Raw genomic sequence first — 14,208 nt, 5'->3', positions numbered from 1 at the left:
GTCAACATGTACATGAAAAAATCTGGCATCTGGTGTTGTGAAGGTGCCAAGTCTTGTGCGACGATGTACTTTGAGCATTCACAATGGAAACAATTCTCAGCCAATGCTCTAACATCTCAGTCGATACTCAGCCAAACATAACGTTCAGTCAATAAATGCTGTGGAGCTCTATTACCAGAGTGAAATAGATTATGTAAGGCATTGAAGACTACATGACAAAACTGAACAGAGATGTAAGGGTGAGGGCTGCCTGTAGAAGTGTCACATGATGGTGCCATTAGAAGTAGGGAGTGATACCTTGCCAAGCTGCAGTGAAGTGTCTGACAGCTGCTGCATTACCACATCTCATACCTGTGCACAAGCAACGGCTTCAAAGTCAATGATGGAAATGCATCAAGGGCATTGACACTCTGTTTTGATTGGGTGTCAGCTGCTGAGTTGTTCTTGCCACATGTGTTTCAAGTCTGTTGTGAACTACCAGATGTCGTCCAGTTGGTGTGTCGGGGAACTCTCTGAGGGAGTGTCGATCAGGTTTGGACTGTTGGGCAAAAGTCAGTGGTTTGTGATCAGTCTGGATGCTGAACTGATGTTACACTAAGAAATGTTGAAAGTGTTTCCTGGTCAGGTAGATGGCTGAGAGTTTGTGACCCAATGTGCTGTAGGGAGTCTCAGCAGGTTGCAGACACTTGGAAAAGAAGGAGATTGGCTACCAATCTCCATCTACATGTTGCCGTATGTACACCTCCAACTCCGACATCTAATGCATCTGTTAGTAGCCAAACTGATGCATCTGCCTCGAGATGAACATGAAGATCAGTTGCCTGAGCTAACGTAGAGTTCACCTCATTGAAAACAGCAAGGTCTTTGTCACCAAGGGTGATAGACTGATTCTTCTTCTTCTTATGAAGAAGGTCAGGCAAAGGTTGGACAATGTCAGCAACGTGTGGGATGAAACGTTTGTAAAAACTGATCAGGCCAATCATTTCTCTCCACTTGCATAGCAAGTCAGGTGCTGGGAAGCCTTGGATGGCTTTGACTTTCTTGTTGAGTGGGTGGATGCCATGCTCATGGATGATGTGACCCAGGAATGTGATCAAAGAAACCCCAGAGTGGCACTTGGCTGGGTCAATGATGACGCCATACTCAAAAAGGAGAGCGAACAAGAGTTACAGATGTTCAAGCTCCTCTTGAGACTCACTAGCAAGAAGAAAGTCATCTATGCATGTGTATATGAAAGGTAGACCACGAGTCACCTCTTCAATGAATCATTGAAATGGCTGTGCCGCATTTCAGTCAAAAAGGCATCCGTACAAACTCGAATATGCTGAAAGATGTGGTGACGGCAGTCTTGGGGATGTTAGCCATCTCAACAGACATATGATGGTACACTCGCACCAAATTCACTTTGGAAATTCTCACTTCCCATGTAAAGTTGAAGTGAAATCCTGCAGATGAGGTATGGGATCGCAATAATGGATGGTACAGCAGTTGAGAGCTCGGTTGGCGCCACATAATTTCCAGTCACCCGGCGACTTCTTCAGCACCATATGCAAGGAGGAAAACAAGTTGCTGCTCAATCAGTGAACTATTCCAAGCTCAAGGATGTGGTTGAACTCCGCTTTTGCAATGTTGAGGCGTTCATGAGCAAGGGGACGAAGCTAAGCAGCCACTGGTGGTCCATGGGTATCAACATGATGAGTACCTGAGTACTTTACCGTGGTCTCAGTGTAAACAGGATTCACGATTTCCTTGAACTCTTGAAGGAGGGCATCCGTTTAAACGGGTAGTAATCCCCTGGTTTAAAAAACATCTGGCTGATGGAGGAAGTATGGGAGGTGGTCCCCTTGACAGCGAGGCTATCAGCAGAATTAATTAGCTTGTGTTTAACATGAGCAAATCAAACTTCTTCGGTAAATCAGCCCCGATCATGGGTGCGGGTAACTCCAAGTCAATGAAAATCCAGTGGAAAACTTGTCTAAGGTCGAGGTCGAGAGTAAGAGACATCCTCAGAAAAGTGATACTTCACTGGGTATCACTCCAACTCGGCAGGACCTACAGTTGAGCTCCCCGCAAGGCTGTGAGTCCTTCCATCCTATTCGCACTGTCCTTTCCATTGTTCAAAGTGAGGTCATTCTCTCTCAATGAAGATCGGCTTAAAAATAAAAATAATTCACCTTTTCTCCTTCCTAAAGGCGCTGTCACACCTTGACGATTTAGCCAGCAATGGCAACGTATAAAAAGGCATGTAAAACGTTGGTGTACGCTGAAATTTTGATGTTTTGTTTTAAAGTTTTGGTCGTATTCATAACGTGTTGGTCGTATGCATAACATATTAGTAACGGGCACAGAACGTTTCATTGTCTTATAGATAACTTATACCAACGAATGCTTAGCCTGTTGGCGGCGTTCACAACCTATGCCCAACGATAGTTTAACTTAGGCATAGCGCGTTGCACGTATCGCCGACGAACTCGTGGCGTAGCCTGTTAAAAACCTGCCGCACACCGATTTAAATCATAACCGCCTGACAATTGGAAGTGTCAACCACGCAATCACACCTTGACGATTTAGCCAGCGTATGCCGACCTATGAAAAATTTGCTGAACCAAGCTGGCACACGTTGAATACGTTATGGGTAAGTTGTGTATACGTTAAGAGAACGCTGAAAAACGATGAAGTACGCTGTCATATTTCGTGGTACGTCTCGTACGTCGTGAAATTTCAAGCATGCTGAAAATTTTATGACGTACGCTCCGTATGACTCACACGTTCTGCTACGCTGGGAATAAGTTGTAGGCACGATATGCGATCGTTGACGCACATCGACACAAGTTCCTTGTAAGTTACTCATAAGTCGAAACGCGTCGAGGTAATGTTTAGCATACCCGAAACTTATTTTCTCCATCAAGGCACATTTTCTTTTTTCTCCTTGGCTGCGTGAAGGCACGTGACGAAACATCTGAATTTGTTGTTGTTGTTTTTTGGTTTGTTTGTTTTTGTTTGTTTTAGTCTATCATGAATTTTAAAATATATTCGGACATCTGCTTTTAAGTTTCGACGTCGACGTGACAATATCCTCAAACAGAAAATATTCACAGAGAAGGAACTAAGAATAAAATATGAGCAAACTGAAGAGGCAATCGGACATGACGTAACGGCACGTGACGAAATATCGGAAGTTATTGTTGTTGTTTTTTTTTTTAACGCTGCCAATACGCCATTATACGGTAGCTGTAAGTTAGAAACACGTTCAGTAAGTTCTGTGGTCGTCCGGAAGACGTCGATCAAATACATCTACAAACGTCAATATGTGTTGGAGGTACGTTACACATAGGTTCAAAGCATGTTACTCATACGTTAGAAATAAGTTTTGGGTACGCCAAGCATTACCTCGACGTGTTTCGACTTATGAGTAACTTACAAGTAACGTGCCTCGACGTGTGTCAACGATCGCATATCGTGCCTCGACGTGTGCAACGATTGTGTAACGTGCCTACAACACGTTACTCATAGGTTATAAATAAGTTTCGAGTACGCAAATCATTACCTCGACGTGTTTCGACTTATGAGTAACTTTCAAGTGATGTGTGTCGACGTGTGTCAACGATCGCATAACGTGCCTACACCTTATGGCCAGCGTAGCGGAACGTGTGAGTCATACGCCGGCATACGTCCTAAAAATTTCAAGCATGCTAAAATTTGAGGACAACCGCAAAGTACAACGATGAAAGCCAGCGTACTACGACGATGGCAGTGTTTTTCAGAGTGCTCTTAACGTATACAAAACTTACCCATAACGTATTCAACATGTGTCAGCGTTTTAGACAAATTTTCCATAAGTCGGCATACGCTGGCTAAATCGTCAAGGTGTGACAGCACCTTAAGCCAGGCCAAAGCGTGGAAATTGAATCCCGAAAGAAAAACGATGATTGGTGGGTAAAACCGGTATACCCACGCTTCATGGTCACACGATAATTGGAATGATGTAGCAGGTGGCAGGAGACATGACAATATCCTGATTTTCTCATATCCGTCAACTCGTGTACCATTAGGGGCCATGTTGAATGGGGTTGAGGGTTGCGGCGAGAGCGACATTGAGAAAAGGAATGAAAGTAAGGAAATAGGAAATGGTGGGGATGGGAGGGAAGTGCGTGAGGAGTGGAGAGAAAAGATTCAAGAAAGGAAGTCAGAAGGGATCGGATCTGCAAGGGGAGTTGGGGGAAGAATCATGTTAAGTTCAAACTCTAAATTCCAGCCCTTTTGTGTGCGTAACAAAAAAGATGGCCCCTAAAATCCGTTTACTAACCCCACTACCCCCTGATTGCCTCTAAAATAAGTGTATAAAGCCTTTTTGAGTAAAGCATTGCGAATTTATTCCCTTTTATTGATTCATGTGTATGTTGTCCTGCCACGCATGCAGCGGAGGAATTAGAGGTGGGCATGTTGGAGAGTAAAGAAGACTTTGAAGACAGGTACAGAGACATTGAATTTGGAGGGGAATGGAAAATGACGGGACTTCAAACCTTTCATTCCAATATAGAAATCCAGGGCAAGAAATATGCCGTGCAATCTTTCAACGTAAGTATTTTCTTGTCTGGTGCGATATGCGATTGATATACATTTACAGGGTCTGGCAGGATAACTTAAAGGTGTGCACATTTGTCTTTGAGCTGTCTATAGCCTGGGTCTGGATGTCTCCTCTGCATGTGTTTGCTGGTGGACGTTAAAGATCCCACGGTGTCATTTGCGAAGATTCGGCAAGCTATCGCCTACACGCTGAATAAATTACAAATTCCTGTACTGAACACTACACTGACGGGAAGGCAATGGCAAACCATCCGGTGAAATACATACATACATACAATGGGAGCATGCGCTTTTCACAGCGCATCGCTGCGTCCACTTTCCGCCGGTACACCAGGGGCCTCCGACTGGCTATCCCCCAGGCAGATGCCTCCTGGCTCATCCCCATCTCTTCTGGATAGGACATTGCAAGCACCCACCCAAAAGGACCACCACAGGTTAACCCGAGGAGACCGCCGTCTGGTGGACGACACCTCAGCACCACCCTACGTCCCAACCACACACCTCAGTGTAGTTTGCGGAATTGTGTTTTTGTGGTGGCCGGAGCGCAAATACTGTGTAATACTTGCCATGAGACTGCCTTTTCAGCATCGACTCCATCAGAAAGGAGATTGTCTCGCCGTCTCGGAGGGTTGAGTGTGTCGGCGACTGCATCAGGTGCGTCACCACGACTTGGCAATGAAGCAATCTGCGGCAAGGTGTGCATTACGACAAAAGAAGATTCACACGCAATGTTGGGCGATGAGCATGGGCTTCAAAGTTTCAAACACAGACAGCACCGCCATCTCCTGGGCTCTCAGGGCTCAATGAGGCAGTGCGCCCCAAGAGCGTCTGCACTCTGCAGTCGAAGCTCCAAGTGGTGGTTTGTCTCACTTTCCCGTTTTTCAAGAGCATTCATCTCTCGGGGTGTTTGGTGAAAATGTAAATCGAAAGTACTGAACAGGATGTGTACGTTTAGTTTTCCTTGCACGGAGTTATCACCACCAGAGAAAATCAAGTATGACATAAAAATCTAGGTAGACGCCAGCTACATATTACGTACGTTCCTGTTTGTGGGACGGGGAGAAGCCTAAAATTGGAGAGGAATTTTAAAAAAGGAAATGGCAGACAGAGGTCGGGGGAGGGAGACCACACCGAGAGATATACAAAGATATCCGAAGGTTGAACTTGTTGGAATGTGTGAAATTGGTGGGAAATAAGCGTTTGAAGTAAATTAATGGAACAAGGAAATGGGGTGGAGAAAGGAGTTTATGAATAAATACAATTTGATGTGGATAAAGGTGGCAGACAAGGTCATGTACAAGGAAATCTCAAAAGAGGAGAAGGCCAATCGGTCCGTCATGCCTGTGGCACATCCACACCTCTCCATCTCCAACCCCAACCCAAGCATCAATCCATGGAGCACGACACTGACACTGACCCTTTGAGGTGTGTGAACTCGCCTCAGATGTCTAGCCTGGGTTTGAATCCTGACCCAACAATAAACTGTTATCCTGATGTTTCACAATGCAGGGTGAGGTATATATGCTTGTGCTACTGGGCGTAAGCTGGGCGTCTCGTCTGCTGGCATTAGTTGATGGACGGAAAAGATCCCACGGCGTCCTTTGCAAAGAGTCGGTGAGTTATCGCCGGCACCCTGAAATCAATAACAAATTCCTGCCCCGACTGACTGCCGGAAAAACAACGGAATACCACAGAGCACAACCCTTTCCAAGAGACTGCTTTGGCAGCACCGACGCTCTGTAAGTAGTGTGGATGATGATGGTGATTATGGTGGTGATGATGGTGGTGATGGTGGTGATGGTGATGATGGTGGTGATGGTGATGGTGATGATGATGATGGTGGTGATGGTGATGGTGGTGATGATGGTGGTGATGGTGATGGTGGTGATGATGATGATGATGATGGTGATGGTGATGATGATGGTGATGGTGGTGATGGTGATGATGATGAATATTTTCACCGTTCGGTGCAGTTTTTGTTCCACAGGATTCCGACATTCTACATCTCAAGAATACTCATCCCCACCCTTCTCCTCATATTGGCCGATTTCGTGAGTTTTCTCCTGCCAGTTAGCGGTAAAGAACGCACCTCAATGAAGGTGAACATCCTTTTGGGTTACACCTTCTTTCTCTTTGTGGTCATCGACCTACTGCCAGCGACTGCTGTTTCTCCACTCATTGGTGAGTCCTCCCCTCCTCCCTTCTCCTTCCCATTTGTTTGTAGTCTTCATTGTAAAGTTTAATAAACCATAACAGGTGTGTGTTCCATTCCGGCTTGCTTGATAAGCGCTCAAGCAAACACCCCAATGGAACAGAGCACTTGGCACTGCTTAATAGCATGACAGTCTCCATGTGAACAATGCTATCCCACGTGACACTTGAGCAAATGCTGTCCGTGCCATCGTTTTCAGATTCATGCGATCCTCTTGTGACAACTACCCCATACGAATTTACTGTGTAAGCAGCAGCTACAGAGTACGAGGAAGAAGGAAAAGAAAGATAAATAAATGGGGAGTCACAAGGAGGACTTAAGGAGGATAGGGAGCGCCATTTTATTTTAAGACAACCTTTGACCTTTAACCCGAAGGTGTATGATGTAAATTAAGCATAAATGGTCCTTAATCTATGCCTCTGTTCTTCATTGCATGGCCCATGAGCCAGTTGCGGCCCCTGACATGCGGCCAATCATACACGAATGTGAAAATACCCCGTCATTATCCACCATAAATGCTGTCACATTTACCCAATTGTTTGAAATGAGTGTTCAAACGCAAATAATAAAAGTAACATAAATACATCAGTAGATGGCAGTATACATATACAACAACGAACAATTATGGTTGCAGCCCAGTTAACCACAATATAGGAGAGTACGTTGGGGCGGGGCCGAATAGCAGCCATTGCGGAGTCCTGCAGGCAGTGTGGCTGCTCTCACATTGATGTATATCGGCAAAAGTGGTCCCCTCTCTTTAAATAACAAGTGAAGATCACTGCTCTATGCTATCAAGAGAAGGCAATTTCTTTGATTGGATAAACCTTAGTCGAGTTTTAGTGAAAAATGGTAAATGTCTATAATTGGGTCACGACCTTAAAATTAGGTCAAGGTCACAAAAAGTTGTACCAACCCGGTGCTTTCTTTTCCCGTTATTGCTGCAAAATTTCATTCCGAAAGTCCCAGCTGGCTCCGTTCGTTACAACTCGCAAATTGATACAATTTGGAAATTTGGATTGTTGGTTATGCAGGAAGAAAAGAAAAACAAGAAAAAGACCAATCAGAGACTGCAGACCCTCACCAGGACTTCTTTTGTGTGGTGTGTTATGTGGCATTTGTGTACTGGTGTGTTACGTAATTATTAAGAGATATAATTAAAACTGCCACTTTGTAACTGCTGGCAGTGATGACTGGGTACCAAGACGTCCCGCTTTGATGCAACTCCGCTTTGATCGGACACCTGACCCTGACCCATGACGTTTTTCATTATTATTCAATTGAATTCAGAATGGGAATAAAATAAATTAATTTCAAATCAAATGGAAGACCCAATAGGTACAGTCTTGCATTGGAGTAATCAGAAGGAACCCAAAGAAGCAAAAAGCAAAGATGAAGTCATCAGGAGGAACCTGGATAGGAATCGCATTTCAGCTGCTACTCCTCCACCCTCAAACCCATCCAGGCACAGCCAAGTGAGCCTTATTCAAAAATAAATAAATAAATAAATAAAAACCCAGATCAAAAAATTAAATCATTCTGGCTGCCAGACCATCTGTCCAATCAAGTTGAAATTCAAAGCATTAGTCCAGCAGATATGTGAAAAAAATGTGCCTTTAGTGATACAAGCATGAAATTTGGCACACTACTAGGGCAGTATCGTACAAAGATTTTTGGATATAGGGACATTCCAGATTCTTCCCAGAGCCAAAATGGCGGCCATTTTACAAAACAGCAGATTTTGTGTTGTACAAGGAGGATACATGTGGATACAACTTTATTTAAGAAGCATACCAGTGGTTTTATTTAACTAAATATAGATTCTAGCAAATAAGAAATAGCAAATAAAGATGACAAAGCGTGAATAAAGCATTTATTTGGTCTTTTTTGGTGCATTTTTGCACTTTGGGACGGTTTTCCACAACAAACTCTTCAAAAAACTGTTATCAAGCACCATGGAATGACTGTTGTTCATTTAACACTCTTGAACTCAGAGGAAGTGCTTCTGTTTGATCTTAACATCAACTTACAGAGTCAAAATTATACAGTGGAACCTCTAGATCCAGGTAACAGAGTCTACTATGATGCATGGATACATGTGTACATGTTACATAATTATCATCTGTGATCTCTCTTGTCCCAGTTCTACTCTCTTGTACACTCCCCACCACAGTGACATAGAGCTGTGCACTGGAGTGCAGCCTTGACACACTTGCACTGTCCTCTGCATCCCTTTTTGCAGTCACACCTTAGTAGTTGCCGACATGCCTCAGTTGCCTCTGGGAGGGTTGTCCAGTATATGTCCCAGCCATTATCGGTGTGAACCCACCCCCAGTCACTGGGCGATGGGAGCTCTGGTGTGGACACCATCATCTGGCCCCAACAGTCGCCGGCTTGGTAGGTAGCTCTCTTGATGTGCTGTTTCAGGGCTTCACGAGTTGGTGGGAGAGCATCTATTGATCTGCCATTCTGGGTGAACAGATGCTTGCGACACTCATTGACATGTTCCTGGCTACTGGTGCGATCATAGAGCACAACAACAAAACGCTCCAGTGCATCCATGTGGTCATCTGAAGTGCAAAACGCTCCAGTGCATCCATGTGGTCATGTGGTCTGAAGGAGTTGGCGTGGCAGCCAAGGCACAGAATGCTGCAGTGACATCAGTGACCTCATCGCAGGCTTTCCAGGTTTCCCATGCTTTTTTCTTCCCCCTGCCTCCGAAGCTTGAAACGGTGTCACATCCAGTGAGGGCATGGAAGAATGGCAAACCTCGACACTTGTTAGGTCCCAGTGCCACAGACATCTCGTGAGCTGCCAAGAACCTGAAGTTTTCCTGTGCCAAAAGCAACCCAGAGCTCATCAATGTCCAGACGTCCAGCTGCTGTCACCGCAAGGACCACGACATCAGTGTCTACTGTATGGATCGACACTTTGCTGTAACCCTGCCTCACAGCGTCTTCAGCATGGAGTAGCATTCTTGTGTCAGCCTCTTCATGGATACAAGGGGCAAGACCAGCAACATCTCAGGCATGCGTACAAACCACATCTTTGTGGTGGGTGCTGATGACTTGTTTGTCTGTGTCTGTTGTTGCTACTCTGGTGGCTAGGAAGTCAAACAACTCCATCTTCTTCTCATCTGTGCGAAGAAAGGTCTGCCAGTTTCCAGGAATGGAACAAGATGGCTCGACTCGTCTCCTGATGCCTTTGCCTCGCTTCTTCCTAGTGTCTGCCTTCAAACTGTCTGTGAGGTATTCATCCCAGACAATATCCATCCTGCTCGTATGCTGCAGCTGAGATGTGATGTATGGCAAGAATACTTCTGATGCTGGTCTTCTTTACTGTGAAGTTGCCGGCAATAAACTGCGTGTATACACTTGCATGTTTGGTCGCCAGTGTCACCATGTCGCGCAGGTGAACTGGTATCCACCTGGCGTAGTTGGTATGACCCAAGGCGAAGAACCAGGGGACAATCTTGCTCAGGGCATCAATGTATAGCAGGAAGTTCCCTTCACGGACCGATCTGACGTAGATTAGGATGACGTCGATCTGACGTAGACCGATCTGACGTAATCACGGATTAGATCTGACGTAGATCTTACGTAGATTTCATGCTTGTATCATAATGAAGCATGTGCAGACTAGTTGATAATAATCATATTATACTCACTACATTGTGTTTTGCACCAAGCACATATGACTTTGCTGACCTTGCAGGCAGAATTTGTTATTCGTGGCAGCCATTTTGTAAAATGGCCACCATTTTGACCCTAGGGGTAATCTAGAATGTCCCTATATCCAAAATGTTTCCTAAGGGTATGCTATAACTGTACCAAATTTCATGCTTGTATCATCAAAGGCACAAAACTACCAGAATATTTCACATATCTGCCGGACTACATGTATTCCCCATCAAAACTCGATCACAATTCTGAAGTTTCACGTTAATTAATTGAGTGGTTCCAGAGAAAATGTTATTTAATATTTTTCTTAAATCCAATATGGCTGCCAAACCATCTGACATCATTTAATCCTTAACAACCTTGTGCACGCATGCCTTGGGGGACATTTTATGAAGTTCTCTTTGATCTGTCCAGCCATTCTGGAGAAGATTTTTATATGTTTTAGGGCAAATCCAATATGGCTACCAAACCATGTGACCTATGATGTCATATGTGTGAACCTTTTGTTCCTCATGGATAGGCGGTCATGTGTAAAGTTTCTCCTCGATCTGTTTAGCCATTTTGGAGAAGATTTTTGAAGGTTTAAAATAAACAAAAAACAATATGGCTGCCGAATCACATGACAGATGACGTCATAAAAAAAATTGCTGACGGACAAAGGGAAATGCTGTTTGATTCTGTCAGAGTCTGGGTAGTTCTGCCTACATACCGAGCATCACATCCGCACTTGAACTCATAAATAATATTGCTAAGTTTTCAGGCAGGCAGAACATCCTTCTTAACTGCAGGCTTCTTGCTTATGACAAACTCTACCATGTGGTGAAGTTTCGTGAAGATCGGTTTAAAATTGTGACATGTAGGCGATTGACAGACAGACAGAGACAGAACAAGAAGAAGACGACTTCATGCAGAGCACGATACTTGCAAAATCCATAAAACAAAATTGACCTCAAAAATAATTTGTGATTGAATTCAATGACCAAATATGCAACTCTTCTTCAAATTTCAAGTCAATTGGATGAAAATTGAGGATTTTAGAAATCTCACCTGCTGTTGACCTTTAGCCTATGTTGAACTTTTGATCCATGTTAACCTCAAAAATAATTGGCTCATTTAATTCAGTGACCTGAAATAAAAAGCCTCTTCAAATTTGAAGTCAATTGGCATTGTGGATTTTAGAAATCTCACCAAAGTTGTTAACCTTTTGAACGTTGAATATTGGGCTTCTTTTCAAAAAAAAATTATTTTTATAACTTGGTCAATAAGTTATATATAATGGGCTTCTTCCTTATGACGAACTCTATCATGTGGTTAAGTTTCGTGAAGATCGGATTAAAATTGTGACCTATAGGTGATAAACAGACAGAAAGGATAACAAGAAAAAGACGTCATGCAGAGCATGAAACTTGCAATATCCACCCCCTCTCCAAAGGTTGCCATGGATACATCAAATTGTCCATTTCATTAAGATTAAAATCCACAATTTTAATGAAAGTTCAGGTCAATCGGATGAAAATTGACAATTTTTAAAATAAAATTTAATGATTTTAGAAGTCTGACCTTGAGTTCAGCTTTGACCTCAAAAATAGTTAGTTTCCCAATTCAGTGATGCAATATACAAATCTTGTTCTAATTTCAAGTCAATCGGATGAAAAATGACGATTTCAGAAATTTGACCTCAAGATGACTTTTTATCTTTGACCTCAAAATCAATCGGCTTCTCAGTTGAGACTACCTCTACAACTTGGTAAAGTTTTATGATGATTGGTTTAGAATTGTGACCTGTAGGCGACAGACAGACAGACAAAGAAGCAAAACAGACAGACAAGCCGGTAGGCGGCGATGGGTCGCTGAGCATGGAAACTATAAGATATAGAGCAAAATGGATGTCATATAGTGGATAGGGAATCACCTTAAGATTATGCATATCAAATTTCATCCAGTTCCATCTACTGATAACTACTCGGTATCCATTTGAATGAAAAGTACCAAAAATGCGGTTTGAAATCGGAAATCCCCAAAGTTCGAGGGAGTGCTGTGGGTAAACAAAGATCTAAATCGAAAATCGCGCTCGATCGTTTGTGCACAATGTATTCCAGACGATTAGTGTGAATTTTCATGACCATCTGACCATAACCCGAGGAGGAGTAGCATTTGGCGCGAAGGCACGTCCAGCTCTCGCATATTATCGATTTTTGCACTAATTGACCCCTGACCAAAGCGAAATCAGTCAATATGTCCTGAGGCAAAGTTGTAGTACTCATTGAGTACCATGAACCTGCAAAGTTTCATTCGTATCGATGCAATCACCTGGTCGCTTTAGGGGGCCTTCAATTTTCGCCAATTTTCACGCATACCCTAATTGTAGGGGGCGATGTAGGTAAAGTATTCCATATATCATAAAAATCGGAATATATTTGATAGCGCATCACCTGTAGATCATTCGTGCCAAATTTCATAACCCTACGTGGGATAATGGCTTTCGGATTTGATTTCTCGTGAACGGTACCGATTTTGAAGGTTTTTCGGTTGTAGCTGGGGAACCAAAGCGTCCCTAGCAACCATCACAATTTCCAAAGCACTAGGTCAGAAGATGTACCTAGCACCCGAGTTTGGTCAAAATCGGCCCACGTTTCCCACCAATTATGCTGATGACAAATGAACAAACATCCAAACAAACAGGCAGAATTACTGACAATAAGGATCTCCTATTTCGGCGATCCAACAAACATCCAAACAAACAGACAGAATTACTGACAATAAGGGTCACCTATTTCGGCAACCCAACAAACAGACAGAATAACAAAATGGAATGACCAATATACTTGCAAAATCTTAGAGTTTGCACGTAACAAACAGACCCAAATGCAATACCCTCTCCTTTGGCGAGGGTAAAAATTACAAGTCTGAAGACGATGGTTCACGAGTGGTATTTGACGATGTATATTGTTTCAGAAGTCAAGGATGAGACAATGTGATAATGTTTGACCAAATTATAAAAATGATCAACATGATGTGGTACAAGTGACAGGTTATTAGCTGCAAAATGGCGAAAACCCGGTTTTGTTCAACAACTTTAAAAATTTGACCTTTGCATAACCTTTAAAAGTCACAAAACAATGTTGTGGACATTAAAATAAGGAAACAGGATAGGTGCAATAGCTTATTGGAGTTAGTTTGTCGAAGAACGTCGAAAACCCGGTTCGATTCCCACAACTTTGAAAATTTGACCTTTGTGAGCTTTAAAGGGCAAAGGTCAAGGATTATGATCTTTGGTGCAAAACTTCCTCTGGAACATTCCAGGAACAATATAACGTCATGTAGGCTATATTATATGGCATTTCGCACTCCTTGGATTATCCATACTTTGATGAAATCAGCGTAAAAACAAACATGAAGGGGGCGCCACGGGCAAGGTATTCGAGATCGGGAAAAATGGTTTCAAGACTTTAGGTGGGGAATGACCTCAAGATTATGCATAAAAAATATTGTCATCCCAGCTCTCAAAGTTTGGGCGGTCGTATGATTTTTATGTCAAAATTTGAAATTTTCTAAGTTCGTGACCTTGTGACCTTGAGACGAAAATGAAAAATCGAGCTCCGTGGGGCTATGCAGGTGCCATTGGGCTAACCAAATACCGAAACCCCTGCCAGATTCGACAAACCACCTAGGAGAAGATGCAAATTGAAATTGGCTACCCCCTAAAAACACAATTCGCAATTTGCTAAGTTT

The 14,208-nt window shown here is 43.3% G+C and overlaps 1 protein-coding gene across 3 annotated transcripts in view; it reads left to right on the top strand.

The window, feature by feature from the left end:
* Positions 1–14,208, top strand: part of LOC147026880 (5-hydroxytryptamine receptor 3A-like) — an 83,838-nt gene that overhangs the window by 61,583 nt on the left and 8,047 nt on the right. For all 3 annotated transcript variants that reach the window (XM_085882762.1, XM_085882761.1, XM_085882763.1), the window contains 2 exons: positions 4,421–4,578; positions 6,561–6,768. In XM_085882762.1, the coding sequence (XP_085738888.1) occupies positions 4,421–4,578; positions 6,561–6,768 (366 nt within the window). The remainder of the gene's footprint in view (positions 1–4,420; positions 4,579–6,560; positions 6,769–14,208) is intronic.

Source organism: Eptatretus burgeri, chromosome 5 (genome assembly GCF_056783735.1).
Source record: "Eptatretus burgeri isolate ZD-2024b chromosome 5, Ebu_testis_v1, whole genome shotgun sequence".
NCBI lineage: Eukaryota > Metazoa > Chordata > Myxini > Myxiniformes > Myxinidae > Eptatretus > Eptatretus burgeri.
This window is presented reverse-complemented; position numbering and strand designations above follow the sequence as displayed.